This window comes from Corythoichthys intestinalis, chromosome 4, assembly GCF_030265065.1.
Source record: "Corythoichthys intestinalis isolate RoL2023-P3 chromosome 4, ASM3026506v1, whole genome shotgun sequence".
In the NCBI taxonomy this organism is placed as follows: domain Eukaryota; kingdom Metazoa; phylum Chordata; class Actinopteri; order Syngnathiformes; family Syngnathidae; genus Corythoichthys; species Corythoichthys intestinalis.
Genome location: NC_080398.1, coordinates 5,287,551 through 5,312,572, shown reverse-complemented (window position 1 = coordinate 5,312,572; position 25,022 = coordinate 5,287,551). Strand labels below are relative to the sequence as shown.

At 39.4% G+C, this 25,022-nt stretch overlaps 2 protein-coding genes across 5 annotated transcripts in view; both read right to left on the bottom strand.

Annotated features, from left to right (window-relative positions):
* Window positions 1-12,394, bottom strand: part of ptpn23a (protein tyrosine phosphatase, non-receptor type 23, a) — a 59,800-nt gene extending 47,406 nt beyond the window's left edge. For both annotated transcript variants that reach the window (XM_057834097.1, XM_057834098.1), the window contains exon 1: window positions 12,211-12,394. The gene's annotated coding sequence lies outside the window, so the exon portion shown is untranslated. The remainder of the gene's footprint in view (window positions 1-12,210) is intronic.
* A 10,305-nt stretch (window positions 12,395-22,699) lies between these two features.
* Window positions 22,700-25,022, bottom strand: part of sema6cb (semaphorin 6Cb) — a 292,529-nt gene continuing 290,206 nt past the window's right edge. For 2 of the 3 annotated variants that reach the window (XM_057835206.1, XM_057835207.1), the window contains one exon: window positions 22,700-24,922. In XM_057835206.1, coding sequence (XP_057691189.1) covers window positions 23,742-24,922 — 1,181 coding nt within the window. In that variant the 3' untranslated portion in view covers window positions 22,700-23,741. The remainder of the gene's footprint in view (window positions 24,923-25,022) is intronic. The other variant, XM_057835208.1, reaches the window with a different exon arrangement.

The window sequence follows — 25,022 nt, the reverse complement described above, 5'->3', positions numbered from 1 at the left end:
ATTTTCTTTCCCAAGATTACGACTTTTACTCCTTACAAAATCTGACACAAATCTCATACAGTTATGAAGTCTTACGATTTAAATCCTGTTAACTTCCGACATTTTATCCAGACAAAATCTGCCGTTATTCTCATAAGATTACGATTTTTCACCCAGGTGAAACCTTTCTTTCCCAAAATTACAACTTTTAATCCTTACAAAATCTGAAATCTCATACAGCTGTCAAGTTTTAGGATTTGAATCCACTTAATTTCCGAACTTTTTATCCCAACAGAATCCGACAAGATTACGATTTTTCACCCCTGTGAAACCTGACTGACTTTTAATCCTTACAAAATCTGTCAGAATTCCTATACGATTCTGAATTTTTAGCTTGTCAAAGTACAATTTAAAATGTTAGAAATTAACAGGATTTTTCCTGACAAAATCAGACTTTATTCTCATAAAATTACAAATTTTCACCCAGGTGAAACCTTTCTTTCCCATGATTGCTACTTTTAATCCTTAAAAAATCTGACAATTTTTTTTGTACAATCCTGGATATCTAGCGTGTCAAAGTGTAATTTAAATCCTGTTAATTTCTGACATTTTATCCCGACAAAATCCGACATTATCAGATTGCAATTTTTCACCCAGGTGAAACCTGATTTTTTTCCCTCCAAGATTACAAATTTTAACCCTACAAAATCTGACACAAATCTCATTCAGTTATGAAGTCTTACGACTTAAATCCCGTTAATGTCCGACATTTTATACCGATAAAATCCAACTTTATTCCCTTGAGATAACGATTTTGCACCCTAGTGAAACCTTTTAAGATTTCGATATACCCCTACAAAATCTGACATATATCTCATACAGTTATGAGGTCTTACGACTTGACTCATGTTAACTTCTGACATTTTATCCTGACAAAATCTGACTTAATTCTAACCCTAAACCGTAAGACTTTTCACCCAGATATTGTTTTTAAAAAAAATGAATACATTTATTTCAACAAAATCCAACCAAATTCTCATGCAATTATCATCTATAGCACCACAAAATTTAACTGCAACCTTGTACGATTACGACTTTTTATCCCGCCGGACTCCAATGGGATTGTCACTGTATAACCAAACAAAATGACTTTTAATCGCGACAAAATCTCACGTAAATCTTGCAAAATTGCAACAATTCACCCTGATTAAATTTGACTTCATCCTGACTATATTTACTTTTATCTTGAAAGAATAAAACTAGTCTTAAAACATGATTTTTTAATTTTTTTTTCAAAAAAATATGCATTCTTTGCCGTTATTATTTTTTCAAGCTTGTGGGAGGGGCTAATAGCCTTGCATGCAAGACGGTACTTCCTGATTGATTGATTCATCATGTGGTATCGTCTTGCAATTCTCAACTGTTCAACCACCTCCCCGGGTCATCTTCCAGCCAATCAGGAGAAAGAGGCGGGACCAGGAAGAAACTAGAACTAACTATACATAATGTGGGTTATTCTGGTATAAACAGCAGCCCCCCTTGATTCCATTTAAGGGTTTACATGGTGGTTTTTTCCCCCCCAGACCCTGAAAGTTTGAGAACCCCGGTTTTAGACGATACGATAGTCGAAGGTATCCTTCTCGGTGTGGTCGGTCCAGTTGGACGAGGGCATGCTGCGGTAGGGGTCCAGCAGGATGCGGAAGCAGCGCACGATGAGGAGCGCCAGGAAGATGAAGAGCAGCAGCACGAAGACGAAGGCCGCCTTCTGCTCCAGCGTCAGGTGTGACGCCGCGTGCTGGCCGCCGCCCGACGACGACAGCGTGCTGCTGAACAGGCCCTCGGCCATCCTGGGCACGTCCATACTGGGGCGTCGCGGCTCCAGCGCTCTGGCCGGCGCGGGGGGGCGGGACCACGCCGGGAACACGGGAGAAGGGCGCCTGTCTGATGACGGAATCGAACAGTGAGTGCATTTGAAGATGGGAAAGCAAAAAGTCCTAATCTAAAAAGAATAAATGAGTATCTTGTCGTGCTAAAAAGTTGTGATTTTTCTAATTCCATGTTAACTCATTGGCTTCCATTGACCGTGATAGACGTCCAATCCATACAGTGCTGGCCAAAAGTATTGGCACCCCTGCAACTCAAGTTCTCCCAGAAAATGATTGCAATTACAAATGCTTTGGTAGTAATATATTCATTTGTTTTGCTTGCAATGAAAAAAAACACAAAAGAGAATGGATTTTTTTTTTTTTTTAAGAATTACACAAAACTCCTAAAATGGGCCGGACAAAAGTATTGGCGCCCTTTGAAAAATTATGTGATATACTAGTCTCTATTTTGTGTAATTAACAGCACCTGTTACTTACCTGTGGCACATAAGAAGTGGTTGCCATAACTAAATCACACTTGCAGTAGGTTAAAATGGATTAAGGTAGACTCAACCTCTGTCCTTGTCAGTGTTGTTAATCTTACTTTAAAAAATTAGTTACAAATTACTTCTCCCAAAAAGTAATTGGGTTAGTAACTCAGTTACCTGAATGTAAGAGTAATTAGTTACTTGGTAAAGTTACTGGTGGTGATTTTCATGTTTTTTTTCTCAAAAAAAAAAAAAAAACACGGGTCACACAATGAAGTTTAAAGGGTTTTGGGGACAATTGGCTCTAGCCCAATTCTTTGCCCTAAACTTAACTAGACACGGGTATTGCGGATATTGCGATAACTAGATAGTAACCTTTGCTGTGTGTGGAAGTCGTTTAATGTTGTGAATCAACTAGGGCTGTCAAATGATTAACATTTTTTAATCGATTTGATTACAGCTTAAAAATTAATTAATTGTAATTAATCGCAATTAATTGCAATTCAAACTATCTATAAAATATGCCATATTTTTCGGTAAATTATTGTTGGAATGGAAAGATAAGACACAAGATGGATATATACATTCAAAATACAGTACATAAGGACAATTTGTTTATTATAACAATAAATCAACAAGATGGCATTAACATTATTAACATTCTGTTAAAGCGATCCATGGATAGAAAGACTTGTAGTTCTTAAAAGACAAATGTTAGTACAAGTTATAGAAATTTTATATTAAAACCCCTCTTCATGTTTTCGTTTTAATAAAATTTGTAAAATTTTCAATCAAAAAAAAACAACTAGTAGCCCGCCATTGTTGATGCCAATAATTACTTACACAATGCTCATGGGTCATCAGTCGGACCCAAGCGCCAGCAGAGGGCGGCAAAACTCCATAAAACATAATTAACAAGCTGTACTGTCATTTAAATCTGCCTGAGCGGGGGGAGTGCGTTAATTGCGTCAAATATTTTAACGTGATTAATTTAAAAAATTAACGCCCGTTAACGCGATAATTTTGACAGCCCTAGAATCAACCGTTAAAGTTGTTAAAATTGTTCCCATGATTGCATTAATTCCCTTCTGTCTATTCGACATGTGTAAGTTTTAAAACTGTTTTATCATTTAAAGATAGATTTAAGTTTTGCCGATTTAGGAGTATTTTAGATAAAAAGTTACTTAGGTTCTCTTGGAAGGTTCTCTACAACAGAGCCTTCCTGAGAAGTCTACTGCTTTAAGATGGCGGCTGTTTACTAATGTATCTACCGTAATTTTCGGACTATAAGTCGCTACTTTTTTTCCTTCATTTTGAATTCTGCGGTTTATAGTCCAGTGCGGCTTATTTGAAGATTTATTTGGGTTAATAGGTAACAATTTATTACAAAGCGCCATCATAACATTGTCATAAGACATTCATTCATACTTATGACATGACAGTATCATGGGCATTACTGAATGCTTATGTTGTGAAGTGACATCCGGCAAATTATGTCAATAACTCAATTTATGTCCAGCTTGGATCTTTTAACTCCATTCAAAAGTGAGATAATTTGCCGGATACCACTAAATACCATCTGTTATAAGCATTCATAAATGCTCATGACAGTGTCATGTCATAATTATGACAGTCTTATGGCAGCACTGTCTATAATAAAGTGTTACCAAATACCATAACTAGCAATTAATGAAACAACTGGAACAGTAACTGAAGAAATTATTAGCACAGGACATGAATTTTGATTGTATATACACATCTGTAGCGCTGCAATGCATGCTCGGAGGCATGTTGGACAACAGTGTTGACAGCAGGTGGCAGAAGAGGTTGACTGTTTGACAGTGATGGCCAAATTAAACTTCTTGAAGCAATGAAGCTTTGCAGCCAATTGGTTCAAAGTAATTGGTATGACGCCGATGTCAAATAAAGTATTTCTGGTTAATATCCTTTTCGTGTAAATATCCCATAATACATACATACTACAGGACAGCTGCGGCTTATAGTCCAGTGCGGCTTATCTATGAACAAATGCCGTTTTCGTGCCAAATTTGGTGGGGGGCGGCTTATAGTCAGGTGCGCCTTATAGTGCGAAAATTAGGGTAATGTCGCCGTGTCTGTCATTTGGATCTAGTTCTGTATATATGTGATATCTACCGAAGCATCATGTGGGCGTACTTTCTAGGCTATCGGCTACAGTCCAGTATTATTGGAGCCACCTAGCATAGTAGCATCGCGTTGGCAACGGCGTCCCTTGCCTCCTCCCCACTCCTGCTCTGCTCTCTCGTCTCCGTGAGTCCGTCTTTTTCCAGACTTTTATCGCGTCAGTCAACCAACATTGCAACGCATGGTAACGCACGCCTTTCCCGCCTCAGTAACGATAACGGCGTTGCCAAGATGAGAAAAGTAATTAATTAGATTACTCACTACTAGGGTGACCAAACGTCCTCTTTTGCCCGGACAAGTCCTACTTTCACGTAGTGTCCTCGTGGTCTGGGTGGGTTTTATAAAATCATAAAAATGTCCGGTTTTTATGATTTTTCACGGGACCAATTTGAAGAGAATCCCGCCGACCGCTGGGTGGCAGCAGTTGACATGGCTCCTACGAGAATGGAGGGAAGTAGTAGTTCTTCTTGTTTTTGTTGGCAGTTTACCCCTATCATGAGGCATTACCGCCATCTACTGGGTTGACGATTTGGTCACAATGCCTGAAGTTTTTTTTTTTTTTTTTAATGATAAATACGTATATAATGGCAACTGTTGACTTCTATCGGAGCTTTGACTGTAAAATCCCGTTTGGTGTCGCATCGGCGCGCTGCCGATGATTGTAAACTTATATAGCAAAGTTTGATTTTTGCCTCAGCTAGCTATCAGTAAGCTAAACCGCGCTAGGCATTATGGGAAACGTAGTTTTGAACTGCTACGTTTGGAAACATGCTGATTGAATAGTTTGTCAGTCTATTTCGGTTTTTGTTTGTGTGCAATCTAGAACATTGAATGAGAACTTCAATTGAATGGTAATAACAATTTGTCAAGGACAATTGTCGTGATAGTCATTTATAAAAATGTTTAGTTGGCACATAGCCTACTGTGTGTATGTGTATTGACTGGACTACATTTCTATGGGTCTGCATTAAATATATATATATATATTTTTTTTTAAGTAATTTTTTTTTTTTTTTTTCAAACTGCATTTTTCCATCCAGAGTGAGGGGGCACACTTTAAATATATTAAAGTGATATAGGCATCTTTGAGTGAACTTGGAGTAAAATTCAAGTATCTTGAGGCCGGGCTGAGGCTCCTCTTTTTTTAGAAATCTAAATATGGTCACCCTACTCACTACTGAAGAAAATAACGCCGTTAGTAACGCCGTTATTAACAACACTAGTCCTTGTGTGTACCACATTAAGCATGGAGGAAAGAAAGAAGACCAAAGAACTGTCTGAGGACTTGAGAAGCAAAATTATGAGGAAGGATGGGGCAACCTCAAGGCTACAAGTCCATCTACAAAGAGCTGAATGTTCCTGTGTCTACCGTGCGCAATGTCATCAATAAGTGTAAAGCCCATGGCACTGTGGCTAACCTCCCTAGATGTGGACGGAAAAGAAAAATTGACGAGAGATTTCAACAGAAGATTGTGCGAATGGTGGATAAAGAACCTCGACGAACATCCATACAAGTTCAAGATGTCCCGCAGTCCGAGGGTACAACAACGTCAACCCGTACTATCCGCCGGCGTCTGAATGAAAAGGGACTCTACCCACTTCTAACCCAGAGACATAAAAAAATAGGCTGGAGTTTGCCAAAATATACCTGAGAAAGCCAAATACGTTCTGAAAGAATGTTCTCTGGTCAGATTAGACAAAAGAAGAGCTTTTTGGGAAGAGGCCTCAACATAGAGTTTACAGGAAAAAAGACGAGGCCTTCAAAGAAAAGAACACGGTCCCCAGAGTCAAACATGGCGGAGGTTCCCTGATGTTTTGGGGTTGTTTTGCTGCCTCTGGCACTGGACTGCTTGACCATGTGCATAGCATTATGAAGTCTGAGGACTACCAACAAATTTTGCAGCGTACTGTAGGGCCCAGTGTGAGAAAGCTGGGTCTCCCTCAGAGGTCACAGGTCTTCCAGCAGAAAAATGACCCGAAAAACACACTTCAAAAAGCACTAGGAAATGGTTTGGAGACTTCCAAAGTGGCCAGTGTCCAGACCTGAATCCCATAAAACACCTGTGGAGAGATCTGAAAATGGCACCCTTCAATTCTGGAGCAGTTGGCCAAAGAAGAATGGTGTAAAATTCCAGCAGAGCATTGTAAGAAACTCATTGATGGATACCAGAAGTGGTTGCTCACAGTTATTTTGTCGAAAGGTTGTGCTACCAAGTATAAGACCGAGGGTGCCAATACTTTTGTCCGGCCCATTTTTGGAGTTTTGTGTGAAATGATAATGATATATTATTTTTTTCATTCTCTTTTGTGTTTTTTCATTGCAAGCAAAATAAATGAAGATATTACTACCAACGCATTTGTAATTGCAACCATTTTCTGGGAGAAATTGAGCGTTATATGATAGAATTGCAGAGGTGCCAATACTTTTGGCCAGCACTGTACGCAGATATACATATGTAAACATTCTATCTATCTATGAGACACTGTCATCAAAGTGAATGGTAAAGTATCTCAAAACTTTTGACCACGGGTGTGTAATGCATATAAAATACTATTATTAATATTGTACTATATAACATCATGTAATGCAATGGAAATATATATGGCGGAAAACACAGACAAGACTGAAAAAGCAGTTTCTGCTCTTGCACCCTTCTTTAAAATAAACTGCTGTACTTGAAGCCAAAACAACTGTTGTGTTTGATAGAACAATACGTCTATATGCTGCCATAGCAGATTCATGGCGCACGAAGCCCCCGAACTATTTTTAATTTGTCCGTTTTACCCTGAAAACCCTCGTTTACAGACGTCGCACAACCGCTTCGGTTTCAACCCAGCCATAAAAAGAAGGTAAGTAATTATATTTATTATTCAAAATATCTGTCATTTTTAGCTTAGAATCATTTATTAATTTCTAATATTTCGTTTTTTAAAAAATGACTTAAAAATATTTTTAAATCTTTAAACAAATTATGTCACGATGGAAAAAAATGGCGTCTGTATAAAAAGTCACGGATAGGTATCTCATAACTATAGCTAAATTGTATTTTTTTTGTATTGTATTATTTTCCATGATATGTTAGATAATAAATAATCGATCCAAAAAAAAAAAAAAAAAAAAGTTTAAAAGGGTAAATATATGAAAATGAAAATCTCGACCGCTCCTTGATGTCTGCAATTTCTGCATCGCGACCCTTGTTATATTACCATGTCTCACCCTTAAAATCCAGCTGTGTCTTGACACTCGGTGATACATGCATACATGCTACATGGAATTTTTGGATCGAAAAGAGGTAAGTACGCGATAATATCTTGCTAAAATCATGGCGTGTTTAATTCTGCTCTCGCGTGTTCTCACCTCCAGTTAGGGTATTGTTTTTTTTTTTTGTTTTTTTTTTCCAAAATGCCCTCCCGTTCAAAAATGTTCTTCCCCCAGAAAATTGATATTTTAAGCTTTCCAATGATGTATCACACATCCATATCGGACAATTTTGAAATTTGGCCAAATTGGGGGTCTCAGAGCGGAACTTCAAGTCACCTGATTGTTTTCCACCATACATACATATGGTGGAAAATACAGATAAGGCTTAAAAAGCAGTTTCTGCTCTTGCACCCCTCTTTAAAATAAACTGTTGTATTTTAAGCCAAAAGAAATGTTGTGTTTGATAGAACAATATGTGTATATGCTGCCACAGCAGATTCATAGCGCATTTTTAATTTGTCCGTTTTACCCTGGAAACCCAAAAATTTACAGACGTCGCGCAACCGCTTTGGTTTCAACCCAGTCATAAAAAGAATTATATTTATTATTATTTATTACCGTATTGGCCCGAATATAAGACAGTGTTTTTTGCATTGAAATAAGACTGAAAAACGTCTTATATTTGCGGTCTAGACATTATACCCAGTCACGACGCGCGAAAGCGCCAGATATCATTGAAGCGATGTTCTGTCTTGACAGATCTCAGCTACTCTCCCCATTCACGACGCTAGATGGCGCTAGATATCATTGAAGCGATTTTCTGTCATGACAGATCTCAGCTACTATTTTAACCAGTTTGCATGATTTTATTGCAATGTTTTTCCGTATTCAGATTTGTTTCAAGACTACAGTTATAGCTAGACTTCACTTTGATGGTTAATGCAGTTATTGCAATTTTGTTGTTTTATCACAATAGATTGGTTGATTTACATTTCAAAAACCAGAAGCCATTCATTTCCGAATGTGATTGCAGTTTACATATTTAAATGTTCAGATATTAAGATATGAATGAGGCAAAATAACATGCTTTTTCTCTCAAATATATTGTTATAATCAATTGTTTCGGATGTACGGTAATTATTTTCTGTATAAAAATTAATTTGGTGTTCAAAAAGTCTTTTTTCAAACTTGAGTCTTGAAAAAGAGGGGGTCGTCTTATAATCAGGGCCGTCTTATAATCGGGCCAATACGGTAATATCTGTCATTTTTAGCTTATAATCATTAATTGATGTCTAATATTTCATTTAAAAAAAAACGACTTAAAAAAATTATTCACTCGCATATTTTAAACTTTTAAACAAATGACGTCATAATGAAAAAAATGGTGTCTGTAAAAAAGTATACCTCATAACTATCGCTTAATGGAATTCTTTTGTTACTGTCACATTTTCTACAATATGTTACATGATAAATAATCGATCTAAACAAAGAAAAATTGAAAAAAAAAAAGTTTAAAAGGCTAAATATCAGGCCTGTCAAAATTATTATTTTTTAAATTAATCACGTTAAAATATTTAACACAATTAACGCACAAGACCCGCTCAAACAGATTAAAATGACAGCACAGTGCAATATCCACTTGTTACTTGTGTTTTTTGGAGTTTTGTCACCCTCTGCTGGCGCTTGGGTGTGAATGATTTCATGGGCTTCAGCACCCATGAGAATTGTGTAATTATTGACATCAACAATGGTGGGTTACTAGTTTATTTTTTGATTGAAAATTTTACAAATTTTATTACCATAACACCATAACACCATTAAAACGAAAACATTAAGAGGGGTTTTAATATAAAATTTCTATAACTTGTACTAACATTTATCTTTTAAGAACTACAAGTCTTTCTATCCATGGATCGCTTTAACAGAATGTTAATCATGTTAATGCCATCTTGTTGATTTATCGTTATAATAAACAAATACAGTACTTATGTACCGTATGCTGAATGTATATATCCATCTTGTGTCTTATCTTCCCATTCCAACAATAATTTACCGAAAAATATGGCATATTTTATTGATAGTTTGAATTGTGATTAATTACGATTAATTAATTTTTAAGCTGTAATTAACTCGATTAAAAATTTTAATCATTTGACAGCCCTAGTAAATATATGAAAAAGAAAATTTCGACCATCCTTAATGTCTGCAATTTCTGCATCGTGACCCTTGTTATATTACCATGTTTCACCCATAAAATCCCCCCAAAATCCAGCTGTGGCCATTCACATCTGTCTCTTGACAATCGGTGATACATGCTACATAGAGTTTTTGGATTGAAACAAGGTAAGTACGCGATAATATCTCGTTAAAGTCATGGCGTCTGTAATTCTGGTCTCGCGTGCTCTCAACTCCAGATTGGGTTTTTCCGTTTAAAAAACTTTTTTTTTTTTTTTTTTAAATCAAACTTTTTCTCCCCCCAGAAAATTGAGATTTTAAGCTTTCCAATGATGTATCACACATGCGTTTAGGACATTTTGAAATTTGGCTTAATTGGGGGCCTCAGAGCGGAACTTCAAGTCACCCGAGTGTTTTCCACCATATGCAGTACAAAGAGAAAATGTCAATATAGAAAAAAATAACAATATACATACAAAATATCACCAAAATACCGTATAATATCAGTATCCGAAAATGGTGTAATGAACATATCATTTGTGTGATTTTTTTATGATCAAAACAGAGTAAAAAGACAATATAGCAATAATATCCAAATTTTGTCTCCAGAGAATAAAAGCATTCATTTTAAATCTATAAATAACTAGTACCGGTAAAAGGAATATAATAGAATCACATTATGATACAAAAATGAATACTATGTATGAATTGTTAAATCAAAATAAAAACATTTCAACATATTAGAAATATCTTATAGTTAAGATTCCATTGAAAAAAAAACGATAACAAATGTGTGTAATACCAATAATTTATACAATTAAATTGTGATCCAATCGAAACGTGAATTGGTTTCAAATATGCGTATGTCCTCATGTTGTAATTTTGTTTTTGACCAAACGAAGTACTAATAATAAGCATGCAAATATCATGCAAAAATCTCATTTTCGTACACGCGCCCGCGAGTTCCACTGACCTGCGGCTCGTCTGATTTGTTGCTCGTTTTCTGCCGCGGTTCCGTCAGGCCGCCATCACGCCGTTGCCGCCGGTTCGACGCCCGATTCCGCGCGAGCTGCCGCCGCCGCCGCTTGAGCTTGTCCTCAGCCTGGCGCGCGCGCGTGGTATCCGTGCGCGCCCCCGCCCGGCGGCGATGGAGCGGTACCCCGTCGCTATGGGCGACCTGTTGCCATGGCGATCCGCCGGCAAAGTCATGTGGCGCAAGTCAATGAGGGAGGGGCGCGGTCCTCCCATCAAAACATACTTAAAATGACCTTTTAAAGAGCGCCTATTAGCTGCTACTGACTCCACTTTGGACGTCTATCGCCGTCAATGGCAGCCAGCGAGTTAAAAGTAACACTCGGGGAAGAAAACATGCGCCATGACCAAACTCCATTGGGAAAATAGCCAATTTAAGACTCGATGCCAATACATGCCAGCCAATAAATTGGACGTCTATCGCTGTCATTGCCAGCTAATAGTCGATTTATGAAATAAAATTAAAGCCGTTTGAACAGTAGGGAGGTTGTTGGTGTGTTCACTTAGTTTGAGCGTTGGAAGTGGTCATATGAGTAGGTTAATTTATGGTTAAAGTTAAAAGTTCATTTTCAAAGCAAGTTTGGTCCGTCTGTAGTCATCAATGGCAGCCATTTTAGAAATACATCAAGAATATGTAAAATAACAATATCATCATTTAAGTGGTTATGTCTTTGTGATGGACGTACGATCAGCTCTTGAACTCGTTGCTTGCCATCGACGGTAATAGACGTCCATGTACAGATTAACTGGGAATTTTTATTCACTCCTCCCAGTCAAAATTGATTTGGACGTCTATTACCGTCAACGGCACTGACATATCGCTCTCTGTTAACTTTGCTAAACTATAATTTAATTTAACTGTACGAAAATTTGTCATACATAACACTGCATGAGTGGAGTACCTTGAAAGAGTCAGAAATCAAGTGAAAGTAGTGTACAACATTGCTCTCTAGTGGCTACCAGGGAGGACTGCAGCATCTTTTTCGCTCTGCCATTGTCAAATTAGATTTTTTTCCTTAAAAAAATGAGGGCTTGATTCTTGGAGTTCATAGACTGTAAAATATATAAAACTTCTTTAAACGAATTAAAAAAAAAAAAAAAATAGGACCCCCCCCCCAAAAAAAACACACATTTCTTAAAATGTGGGGGAAAAATCTCCCATAACAAGACTCGAAATGTTATATAATTTTACCAAACGACAATTTTTGGTAACAATTTTCAAAATAGATATTTTTTTTTCTCTCATTGTACCGGCTTTCGATGACCAAGTAGCCGGCCGAATAGGGGTATCAAATTTCCGACGCACCTTCTGATGATGATCCAGTTGTTGTTTATCGCGATCCAGGCATTTTCAAGCAGGTTCACAATCCAAATATTGGTGAGGATAAGTGACTTGAGTTTTTGTAAGTGGTCAGTGGTTGTAAGTCGTGCTCGTAAATCTTGTAAGTGTATTAAAGTGTTCAAACGGTTTAGGTGGTCAAAATTCTAGCCTCTCACTTCCATTTCAACACACCTGATAGGTGTCAGTTGATTAGTGCAACATTTGCAGCTACCATACCATCAATTACACAAGGGGGGCGCCATCGTTCCAAATGCAACGGACCAATACAATAGGTCGGGGGTCAGCAACCCACGGCTCTGGAGCCAAATGCAACTCTTTAGCTCTGTGAAGAGACTTCATATTATATTGACATGACACGAGGCAGAGGCCCGATCTGTAGAAGGCCTATTTTCAAAAACTTCAAATTCAAATATTTTTAAAACCAAAGCTGCTACCGACCTAAAACCAAAAACAGGCACCTACCTTAGGCATATCTGAGTCTCCATGAGCAGCGGCATAAAAAAAAAAAAAAAAAAATATATATATATATATATATATATATATATCAGAGGTTGCGCTAGACATTTTCGTTGTCTGTCATTTTGACTGACAGGGTCATAAAAATCCGGTCATAGTCTATTTTTACCCGTCACTTAAATTTTTAAAATGATAATGATGACATATTCAATAGTTTAGTTTTTATTCATTTTTAATTAATATTGTAATGCTTGCTTGGCGGCGAAAAATTAGACACGGAAGTCGTGATATTTTTCTCCCTTTTTACTCTGCTTACCGCCAACAACTCCGCCCCCAAAGAAAAAGAGGCAACGATATAGACCCCAATCACCAACGTCACACAATGATCTTAATTGTGGTTGTCAGCCCAAAATATTCTAAATATATATTAAATGCATCTTACCAGATATAAAATGACTACTACATAGTCTGTGGTGATCGTTTGGTGCCCAGATTTCTTGTCGAATTACAGCAGTCCATCGCGCTCTCATCTTCGGGTCTCTCAGAATACGGTAGAACTTAAGTCTCTCCGTCTATCTTCTCTGTTACAGCAACCAACCGCCACACACGCCTTCACCATTTTGATTATTAATATTAACGAGCAGAAAAACACGCTGTAATAGGAGGCATGTACGTAGCGGTAATGTGTAAACATGACGATATGGCGGCTCCAGTCAGGGGGGCGGAGTTGTGACGTCATGTGATTGGGGTCGATACACAGGTGGCAATCTTGTCCATCAATTGGATGACGCACTGGCACACCGGGTGCACCAATAAGAACCTCGCGTTGATGTGTCAATCACGGTGCCGCCGCCAGACCCCGGTGACGCTACAATATTCTGACAGAAGAGCCAACGACGTCATGCATTAAGAGAGACAATAGCTAATTAATATGCTAACTCGCCACCCTGTGGTCTGGGGTGTGAATTGCAACCTGTCAAAATGACGGACGGACTTCAGCTTTTTCCGTCACCATTTTAAAAAACCGGTCAACGACGGAAAATATCCGGTTAACGCGACCCCATATATATATATATATATATATATATATATATATATCAAAGTTGTTCCCTTATAAAATCCCGATTCATGATTTTTTTATATAACAAAACTGAAAATGGCTATAAAATTCTTAGATTTTACACTTGATGCACAAACAGTGGCGGACTTGACAATTTTGGGGCCTAAGGCGAACATATCCAGGGGCCCTCTTAATGGGTCAAGGGTTAAAAAGGTGAGAAGGGTGTGGAGGAAATATGTTCAGGTACACTAGGGCTGTCCTAAACGACAAATTTTCTCCTGATTACTCATCCGACTAGTTTTACCATTAGTCGACTATCTAATAATTTTCTTTTTTTTTTTTTTTTTACTAATTTAGCAACGACATTTTTGTTGATGCTCATTATTTCACAAAACCATTTTGGAACACTTAAATTCTTTATTAAAGTACAAATAATCATGTAAATAACAATAATGAATCACAAATAAACAATGAGGTTAAATGCTGATAGCATTTACTAGTGCAAAAGAATGGAAAGTGAACAGATTCAGAACTCTGACTTTGCCTTTACAACATTGTTCAAAACAAGTCTTAAAAAAAAATTCTAGCATTATTATCATAGTATACTACTATATATATAATAGTAGTATAATAATTATTCATTGCCAATCATATTTGTCATAAAGAGTGTCATTTGAAAGCTATTCTTAGTGTAGAATTTGTATTTTGTAGTATTTGCTCAACATATTACAATATTAATTCTGAAGTATGTGGGATTAACTCCAGAAATCGTTATTTATATGACGAACATGACGTGCTTTTATTTTGAAATGTTCACCGGAGGTACGTTCGCTAAACCGCTAACCGAAAGCTTTACACTCCGTTAAAAAAAACATTCTTGAACTGCTGCAAGGGCAGCTGGTTGGGGGCCCCCTACTGGTTGGGGGCCTAAGGCGATCGCCTACTTCGCCTGAATAGTAGATCCGCCTATGTGCACAAAAATCACCAAATGCAGAGATTACCTATATTTTCAGGCTCAATAGCAATATCTAACATATGGCGGAAAACACAGAGAAGCCTGAAAAAGCCAAAACAATTGTTGTGTTTGATAGAACAATGGCTATATGCTGCCATAGTAAATTCATGGCGCATGAAGCCCCCGAACTATTTTTCATTTGCCCGTTTTACCCTGAAAACCCCCGTTTACAGACGTCGCGTAACCGCTTTTGTTTTCAACCCAGCCATAAAAAGAAGGGAAGTAATTATATTTATTATTTAAAATGTCAGTTATTTTTAGCTTAGAATCATTAATTGATGCCTACATTAAAAAAAAAAAAAGACTTAAAAAAATTATTCACTCGCATACAGTATTTTAAAAACTTTTAAACAAATTACGTCACAATGAAAATTTTGGCGTCTGTAAAAAAAGTCACGGATATCTACCTCATAACTATCGCTTAATTGTATTTTTTTTTGTTACTGTCGCATTTTTCCCAATATGTTAGATGATAAATAATCGATCCAAACAAAGAAAAATTGAAAAAAATGTTTAAAAGGCTAAATATATGAAAAAGAAAATCTCGACCACTCCTTGATGTCTGCGATTTCTGCATCACAACCCTTATTATATGACCATGTTTCACTCATAAAATCCCCCAAAAATCCAGCTGTGGCCATTCACAGCTGTGTCTTGACACTCAGTGATACATGTTACATGGAGTTCTTGGATTGAAACAAGGTAAGTACGCAATAATATCTCGTTAAAGTCATGGCGTATAAGTATTTAGTCAACCACTAATTGTGCAAGTTCTCCTACTTGAAAAGATTAGAGAGGCCTGTAAATGTCAACATAAGTAAACCTCAACCACGAGAGACAGAATGTGGAAAAAAAAAACAGAAAATCACATTGTTTGGTTTTTAAAGAATTTATTTGCAAATCTTGGTGGAAAAGAATTATTTGGTCAATACCAAAAGTCAATCCCAAAATCTACACGAATATGAACGAATCCCATTCATTGAACGTTCGTTGCGTTGAAGTTTTTCATCTCCCCTGCTTGTTGCTTTCTGCACCCCACCCATACGACCACTAAGGGGCAGTATATATCAAATGTTGATTCAATCAAAGAAACAAATTTGATGAGATTTATCACTTTGTTTCATTGACGGTGATAGACGTCCGATCATTCTCCTGCTGTGAATTTAAATGAGCTCATCAATAGAAGGCATCTACTAGTGATCAGAAAATTTTAATTCATGCCAAAAGTACAGTGGTGTGAAAAAGTATCTGAACCTTTTGGAATTTCTCACATTTCTACATAAAATCACCATCAAATGTGATCTAATCTTTGTCAAAATCACACAGATGAAAAAATAGTGTATGCTTTTACTAAAACATCCCAAACATTAATAGGTTTTCATATTTTAATGAGGATAGTAGGCAAACAATGACAGAAAGGGAAAAACTAAGTGAGTGAACCATCACATTTAATATTTGTGGCCCCCCCTTTGGCAGCAATAACTTCAACTTGACGCTTCATGTAGCTGCAGATCAGTCTGGCACATCGATCTTGGCCCATTTTTCTCTCCAAAATTGCTGTAGTTCAATCAGATTCCTGGGATATCTGGCGTGAATCGCTGTCTTGAGGTCATGCCACAGCATCTCAATGGGGTTCGAGCATGGACTTTGACCTGGCCACTCCAGAACGTGTATTTTTTTTTTCTGGAACCATTCTGAAGTTGATTTACTTCCATGTTTTGGATTATTGTCTTGTTACAGCATCCATCCTCTTTTTAGTTAAAACTGTCTGACAGACGGCCTCAGGTTTTCCTGCAAAACTTTTGAATTAATTCTTCCATTAATGATTGCAATTTGTCCAGGCCCTGAGGTAGCAAAACAGCCCCAAATCATGATGCTCCCTCCACCTTGCTTCACGGTGGGGATGAGGTGTGAGCTGTTCCGATTTCCCTCCACACATGACTCCCAAACAATTCAACTTTGGTTTTATCAGTCCACTAAATATTTTGCCAAACCTTCTGTGGAGTGTTCAAGTGCCTTTTTGCAACCATTAAACGAGCAACAATTTTTTTTTAGACAGCGGTGGCTTCCTCCGCGGAGTCCTTGCATGAACACCATTCTTGGCCATAGTTTTACATATAGTTGAGATATTGGGCTGTGGCAGTGATTACTGTAAGTCTTTAGCAGACACTCTAGGGTTGTTTTTTATCTCTCTGAGTATTCTGTGCTGAAATCTTGGCGTCATCTTGGTGGACGGCCACTCATTGGGAGAGAAGCAACAGTGCCAAACTCTCTCAATTTGTTGACAACTTCTCTGACTGTCGATTGATGAACATCCAGAGTTTTAAAGATGGTTTTGTATCCTTTCCCAGCGTTATACAAATCAACAATCCTTGATTCCAGGTCTTCAGATACATTTTCATACCACTGTGTGAAAAGAACTTTCATAGCCCCTACCAAAATGGCGCTAGACGTCTAGTCCATTTGAAGTGGGAAGGTGGCAGCAAATGAACGTCACTTCCTGTTAACCTTGGGACATTATTGGGGGTCACTTCTGGTTTATTGGAGTCTTCTGGCTGGTTTTGGGGCATTCCTGGGCCACTTCCTGTACAAATTGGATAACTTTTGTGCATTCTGATGTCACTTCCTGTTTATTGGCCTCTTTTACAGTGGGGCAAATAAGTATTTAGTCAACCACTAATTGTGCAAGTTCTCCCACTTGAAAATATTACAGAGGCCTGTAATTGTCAACATGGGTAAACCTCAACCATGAGAGACAGAATGTGAAAAAAACCCCAGAAAATCACATTGTTTGATTTTTAAAGAATTTATTGGTCTATATCAAGAGTTCATCTCAATTAGTGCTGCAACGATTAATCGATTAACTCGAGTATTTGATTAGAAAAAAATATTCGAATTAAATTTTGTTGCTTCGAGTATTTTGAAAGTGTTTGCATTTAGTTTTATTGATTAGGGTGGATACACTGCCCTCTGGTCTGCCTCTTCTCACATGGCTGAATCCAACTGCTCCCTGTTAAGACCAACGTAAGCAAAGTTTTTGTTTGGGCTAATGTTTTTTAATGCATTCATAATTTAGTTAATAAGTATATTTAGCCGTTTTTTGTGGGAATATGTGTCTGAACTGTTTTTCAAGAGAACTGTAAAAAAACAAACAAAAAAAACCTAGCATTTTATAGCATTAAGCTAGCTGACCTTTTCTATGTAAGTTAGCCAATTGTTCTTTTGTTGTACATAGATCGTCATTAAAAAAAAAAAAAAAAATTATACCGTTTGAGGCACAGCTCAGGTATTTTAATTTTTCATGTTTCTTATCCAATTACTCAATTATTCGAACTAACTAGTCCATCGATTGTTCGACTACTAAAATATTCGATAGCTGCAGCCCTAATCTCAATACTTTGTTATGTCCCCTTTGTTGGCAATAACGGAGGCCAAACATTTTCTGTAACTCTTCACAAGATTTTCACACACTGTTGCTGGTATTTCGGCCCATTCCTCCATGCAGATCTCTCCTAGAGCAGTGATGTTTTGGGGCTGTCATTGAGCAACACGGACTTTCAACTCCCTCCTCACCCCATGGCGTCAAAATGATAACAAGAACGGGGAGCAAAAATCCCAGAACCACACGGGGGGACCTAGTGAATGACATACAAAGAGCTGGGACCACAGTAACAAAGGCTACTATCAATAACACAATGCGCCGCCAGGGACTCAAGTCCTGCACTGCCAGACTTGTCCCCCTGCTGAAGAAAGTACACGTCCAGGCCCGTCTGCGGTTCGCTAGAGAGCATTTGGATGATCCAGAAGAGGACTGTGAGAATGTGTTATGGTCAGATGAAACCAAAATAGAATTTTTTGGTAGAAACACAGGTTCTCGTGTTTGGACGAAAAAGAATACTGAATTCCATCCAAAGAACACCATACCCACTGTGAAGCATGGGGGTGGAAACATCATGCTTTGGGGCTGTTTTTCTGCAAAGGGACCAGGACGACTGATTTGTGTAAAGGAATAAATGAATGGGGCCATGTATCGAGAGATTTTGAGTGAAAATCTCCTTCCATCAGCAAGGGCATTGAAGATGAGGCGTGTCTGGGTCTTTCAGCATGACAAATGATCCCCAACACACAGCCAGGGCAACAAAGGAGTGGCTTCGTAAGAAGCATTTCAAGGTCCTGGTAGCCAGTCTCCAGGTCTCAACCCCATAGAAAATCTGCGGAGAGAGTTGAACGTCCGTGTTGCCCAACGACAGCCCCAAAATATCACTGCTCTAGAGGAGATCTGCATGGAGGAATGGGTCAAAATACCAGCAACAGTGTGTGAAAAGCTTGTGAAGAGTTACAGAAAACGTTTGGCCTCCGTTACTGCCAACAAAGGGTACATAACAAAGTATTGAGATGAACTTTTGGTATTGAGCAAATACTTATTTTCCACCATGATTTTGCAAATAAATTCTTTAAAAATCAAACAATGTGATTTCTGTTTTTTTTTCCCACATTCTGTCTCTCATGGTTGAGGTTTACCCATGTTGACAATTACAGGCCTCTGTAATCTTTTCAAGTAGGAGAACTTGCTCAATTGGTGGTTGACTAAATACTTATTTGCCCCACTGTAGCTGATTCTGAGGCATTTCCAGGTCACTCCCTGATGATTTTGGGGTATTCCTGCACCACTTCCTGTACAATTTGGGTCACTTCCTGTTAATTTTTTTCATCCTGGTGTCACTTCCTATGGATATGACGTCACTTCCTGTTTATTGGTCAATTCTGGCTGATTCTGGGGCATTTCCAGGTCACTTCCTGATGATTTGGGGGCATTCCTGGGCCACTTCATGTACAATTTGGGTCACTTCCTGTTAATTTTGTTCATTCTGGTGTCACTTCCTATGGATATGACGTCATTTCCGGTTTATTGGTCAATTCTGGCTGATTCTGGGGCATTTCCAGGTCACTTCCTGATGATTTGGGGGCATTCCTGGGCCACTTCATGTACAATTTGGGTCACTTCCTGTGAATAGGACGTCTATTAGTAATTCACAGCAGAATTACATTTGAATGCCACACAACTGCACATCTATCAAAATCATACGTACCTGGCAGCCAGCCATCTTGGGTAGGGCAACAAGAAATCTGTAACTAGCTCTTGACACATATACCGCACAGCATTAGCACGCTATTTCTCAGTACCATTTTAGTGCCGTATCGTATCGTGACCGATATTAAAGAAGTTCAACAGCACATTCGTGTACGTCAGTATGTTTTTATTTACAAGCATTAGCCACAAAGTGTGTCCATACGAAGAGCCGCTCTCCATTTTTGTCGTCGTTTTATCGTTCGTACGGGAACGTCGGCCTGCGGCGGTCCAAAATATTCCCGCCAGAGGGCCAATCCTCAGGAAAAAAAAAAAAAAAAATCTTGATGCAAAACTGAAAAAAAAAAAAAATTCCGGGACAGGAACATTTTTTCGCAATAACCCACAAACGTATTAACAGTTAATTTGGGGCTTCTTAGTTTCGGGGGGATCGAGTATAATAAGGCAAAGACAAAAGTTACTTTCTTGCTATCTTGTCATCACAACTTGACACACATATACATATATTTATATATGCTGCAGATAAGTGTATATACAGTATGTGGCTGGACACACATACGGTATACACGCGCGCTCGCACATGCATAATAGAAACACATTCTGGTCAGCAACACGACATCGCAAAGGAAACCAGAACGAAGCTTCGCAGCGCTTCACATTGCAAAAAAGTCTTTTGGTGCAACCGCCATCATGTGATGTCATTGATAGAGTCATTGAAGTAGTTATTGTTCAGGGCAGGTTTTGTCATGTCATTAAAGTAGTCAGTCAATGGATTGGACGTCAATCGTTGTCAATGGCTGCCAAGTAATTAAAATAACACACGGTAAAAAAAAAAAACGATGCCTGACCAGACTCCATTGGGAGATAAGCCAATTTAAGACTTGGCAACAATACAAGCTAGCCCTACCAGTCCAAATGAATTGGACATTTATTGCTGTCAATGGCAGCCAATGAGTTAATTTTTGAAAAAATATTAAAGCCGAATTAACAGTTGTGACGTTGTCGATGTGTTTAATTAGTTAAAGTGGTGTAAGTTGGAATATGAAAAAGTTATGAGATGGTGAATGAAAAAAACTCGTTTTTAAAGCAGATTTGGTTCATGTAGTTATCTTATGAAATAACTATAAATGTTTGTCGCATTGTGAGCTGTGATTGGCTGACAAACAGTTGAGGGTGTACCCCGCCTCCTGCCCATAAGTTAGCTGGGATAGGCTCCAGCACCCCCGTGTGGATAATGAATGACTGAATGCGTAACACGTTAGAGAAACTGCAGCCAGACCAATCTCCATTGAGAAATATGCCAATTGAAAACTTGATACGAATACAGTCCAGTCTAAATGGATTGGACGTTTATTGCTGTCAATGGCAGCGGGTGAGGTCATTTTCGAAATAGCAATAAAGCCGAATTAACAGATGTGAGGTTGTTTATGTGTTCACTTAGTACCAGTTGTGTAAGTTGTAGTATGGAAAAGTTATGAGACAGTGAATGAAAAACTGCACTTTTTTAAAGCAGATCTGGTTCTAGTTAATTTATCAAAATAAGTTCAAATAACACGGTGAGAAAACTGCAGCCTGACCAAACTTAATCTGGTAAACATTAGCATTATATAGCATTTAAGCTAGCACTTTCGCTTTGCAAGTTAGCCAATTATTATAAACATTAGCATTATATAGCATTTATGCTAGCGGACTTTTGCGATGCAAGTTAGCCAATTGTTGTAAACATTAGCATTGTATAGCATTTAAGCTAGCGGATTTTTGCATGCGACTTAGCCAATTGTCGTATATATTTGCATAATGTAACATTTAAGCTAGCAGATTTTTGCCATGCAAGTTAGCCAATTGTTGTAAACATTAGCATTATATAGCATTTAAGCTACCAGACTTTTGCCATGAAAGTTAGCCAATTGTTGTGAACATTAGCATTATATCGTATTCAAGCTGGCAGACTTTTGCTTTGCAAGTTAGCCAATTGTTGTAAACATTAGCATTATATAGCATTTAAGCTAACAGACTTTTGCTATGCAAGTTAGCCAATCACTGTAAACATTAGCATTATGCGCAGTTAAGCTAGCGGACTTCTGCTATGCAAGTTAGCCAATTGTAACAATGCAACAATTGGCTAACTTGCATAGCAAAATACGCTAGCTTAAATGCTATATAATGGTAATCTTTACCAGACAGTTCCTGGTGCGCACGAGATGCAAGCTCGTAAACATTAGCATTTTATAGCATTTAAGCGAGCGGACTTTTGCGAAGCAAGTTAGCCAATTGTTGTAAACATTAGCATTATATAGCATTTAAGCTAGCGGATTTTTGCTATGCGACTTAGCCAATTGTTGTATACATTTGCATAATATAGCATTTAAGCTAGTAGATTTTTGCTATATAAGTTAGCCAATTGTTGTAAACATTAGCATTATATAGCATTTAAGCTATCGGACTTTTGACATTCAAGCTAGCCAATTGTTGTGATTATTAGCATTATATCGCATTTAAGCTAGCGGACTTTTGCTTTGCAAGTTAGCCAATTGTTGTAAACATTAGCAGAATATAGCATTTAAACTAGCAGACTTTTGCTATGCAAGTTAGCCAATCGTTGTAAACAATAGCATTATGCGCAGTTAAGCTAGCGGACTTCTGCTATGCAAGTTAGCTAATTGTAACAACGCAACAACTGGCTAATTTGCATAGCAAAATACACTAGCTTAAATGGTATATAATGGTAATGTTTACAAGACAGTTCCTGGTGCGCACGAGATGCAAGCTGGTAAACATTAGCATAATATAGCATTTAAGCTAGCGTACGTTTTGTATGCAACTTGGCCAATTCTTGTAAACATTAGCATTATAAAGCATTTAAGCTAGTGGTCTTTTGCTCTGCAAGTTAGCCAATTTTGTAAACATTACCATTATACAGCATTTAAGCTAGCGGACTTATAGGTGGCCAACTTCACGGAGGTGTTTATGAAAAAACTATGTTTGTCTCATTGTGCCCTGTGATTGGCTGGCAAACAGTTCAGGGTGTGCCCTGCCTTTTGCCCATAGTTAGCTAGGATAGGCTCTAGCACCCCCTTGAGGACAATGAATGAATGAATGAATAAACTTCAACCTAACCCAACTCCATTGAGAACTAAGCCTATTTAAGACGATGTACCAATACATGCTAGCCCTCACGGTCCAAATGGATTAGACGTTAATAACTGTCAATGGCAGCCAGTGAGTTAATTTTTGAAATAACACTAAAGCCGAATTAACAGTTGTGAGCTTGTTGACGTGTTTCTCGAGTTTCAACTGTGTATGTTTTAATATGAAAAAGTTATGAGAGTGTGAATGAAAAACGACTCATTGTTAAAGCAGATTTGGTTCTAGTTAATTTATGAATTATGTTCAAATAACACACTGCAGCCTGACCAAACTCCATTGGGAAATTCACCTATTTGAGATTTGATACTAATACCTGACAACCCAATTAGACGTCTATGGATGTTAACTAAGTTCATGTTAAAGCCGATTAATCGGTAGTTGATGTGTTACAGTGAAGGTCCATTTGCTGCCCGCCTCCCACTTCAAATAAATTGGACGTCTACTAGTGATAAACTAGTGATAAACACCGGGAGGAGGATGATTGGACACCACAACATCCGGTTGGTTAATTACCGTCAACGGCAGCCAATGGGAATATAGTCATGGATGTAGTAGTCAGGAATGCAGTTGCTGATGTCGACGGTCTTGTAGTTACAGTTAATGTCCTCAACATAGCAGAGGGGCGCTGTTGTCACGGTTGCTAGCTGACGGCGGAAGGAAAACGTAGAAGAGAACAATACCAATATGGTACAAAGATAATTTCCCACGTCAGGGTTTTAGCGCTTCCGTCAGTAGTTGAAGTCGGCGTGCGGGCTGACCGGCGAGGAGGCGGGGATAAAGAGCGGCTTGGGCGGGGCGTCGGATTTTAGGGAGGGTCCTCTTCGGACGTTGTTCCCGCCTCTGAGGGGGCCGTCCTGCTGGGCGGCGTTGTAGCGCGCCAAGTAGCCCGGCGGGAGGAGGGGGAAGTGGCCCTCGCCGCTCCCCGCGGAGTTCATGCGCGCCAGCAGGGGCGGCGGCTGGTGGGGGGGCACCAAGCGCTGGCTGAAGCTGTGGTGGCGGGGGAGCGCCGAAGCACCTCCAGGGGTGGCGCCCAGGAAGGACTGCCTCTGGGACGAAGAGTGGCGGCGCTCCAAGGTCGAAGGAGGGTCCGGCGGGACGTCCATGCGGCGGGTCAGGCTGTCGCGGGGTAGCGTGGACGAGCTGTAGTATGGCGCCGACTCCGTTTCCGGGATGTGGGGTTGGACCCGACCGGAGTAGGGCAGGTGCGCGCCCCCGTGTCGCACCCCCGCCGGCCCGATGAGCTGCGGGGTCTTGGCGCCGCCGCCCTCGTGGATGTGCTTGAGCAGCTCATCCAACGAGGTGACTTCCATCACCTTGTGGGCGTAGCCGGGATGCTGCGGCGGGGGGCGCTCTTTGCGGTCCTCGGTGAGGCGCGACGCCCCATAGGAGGGGAACACCTGTGCCGAGGGCGGACGAGACGCGTTGTTGCAGTTGTGGTTCTTCTCCCACTGGTTGCGGAACGCCTTCATGCTCTTGATGGGCAGCTCGGGGGTGGAGTCCGGCGTTGGCAGACCGGAGAGCTCCGAGGACGAGCGCAGGTGGTGGTGGTGCGGCAGGACCAGGTCCCCCATGGACATCCCGTGGTGGCCGCTCCTCCTGGGGGCTTCTTTGGAGAACAAAGAGCTGTAGATCTTCGGCGAAGACGCTTCCAGTTTGTCTTCTTTGCCGGTGCCGCCCTCTAAGAGGCCGTTGAGTTTAGCTAGGCTGCGAAGAGAGAGCGCGTGCGGGATTTGGACTTCGGGGTCCTTGGGGAGCTTGCGGGCCTTGTGGGCGCCGCGGTTGCAGTAGCACGACACCAAAAAGCCCGACAGGAAGGCGCCTAGCACAAAAGCCACCAGGACGCAGGCGATCAGAAGCGTGTAGTGGACGCTGTGGTTGCTCTTGTCTGCCTCGGGTGGGCGCCGGACGCCTGAAAATGACAATATCATGTTAGTTAAACCCATAGATGTGCCCATAGATATCACATATATGGTTAGTAATTGGCGGCCATCTTTAAGCAGCGGCTATTC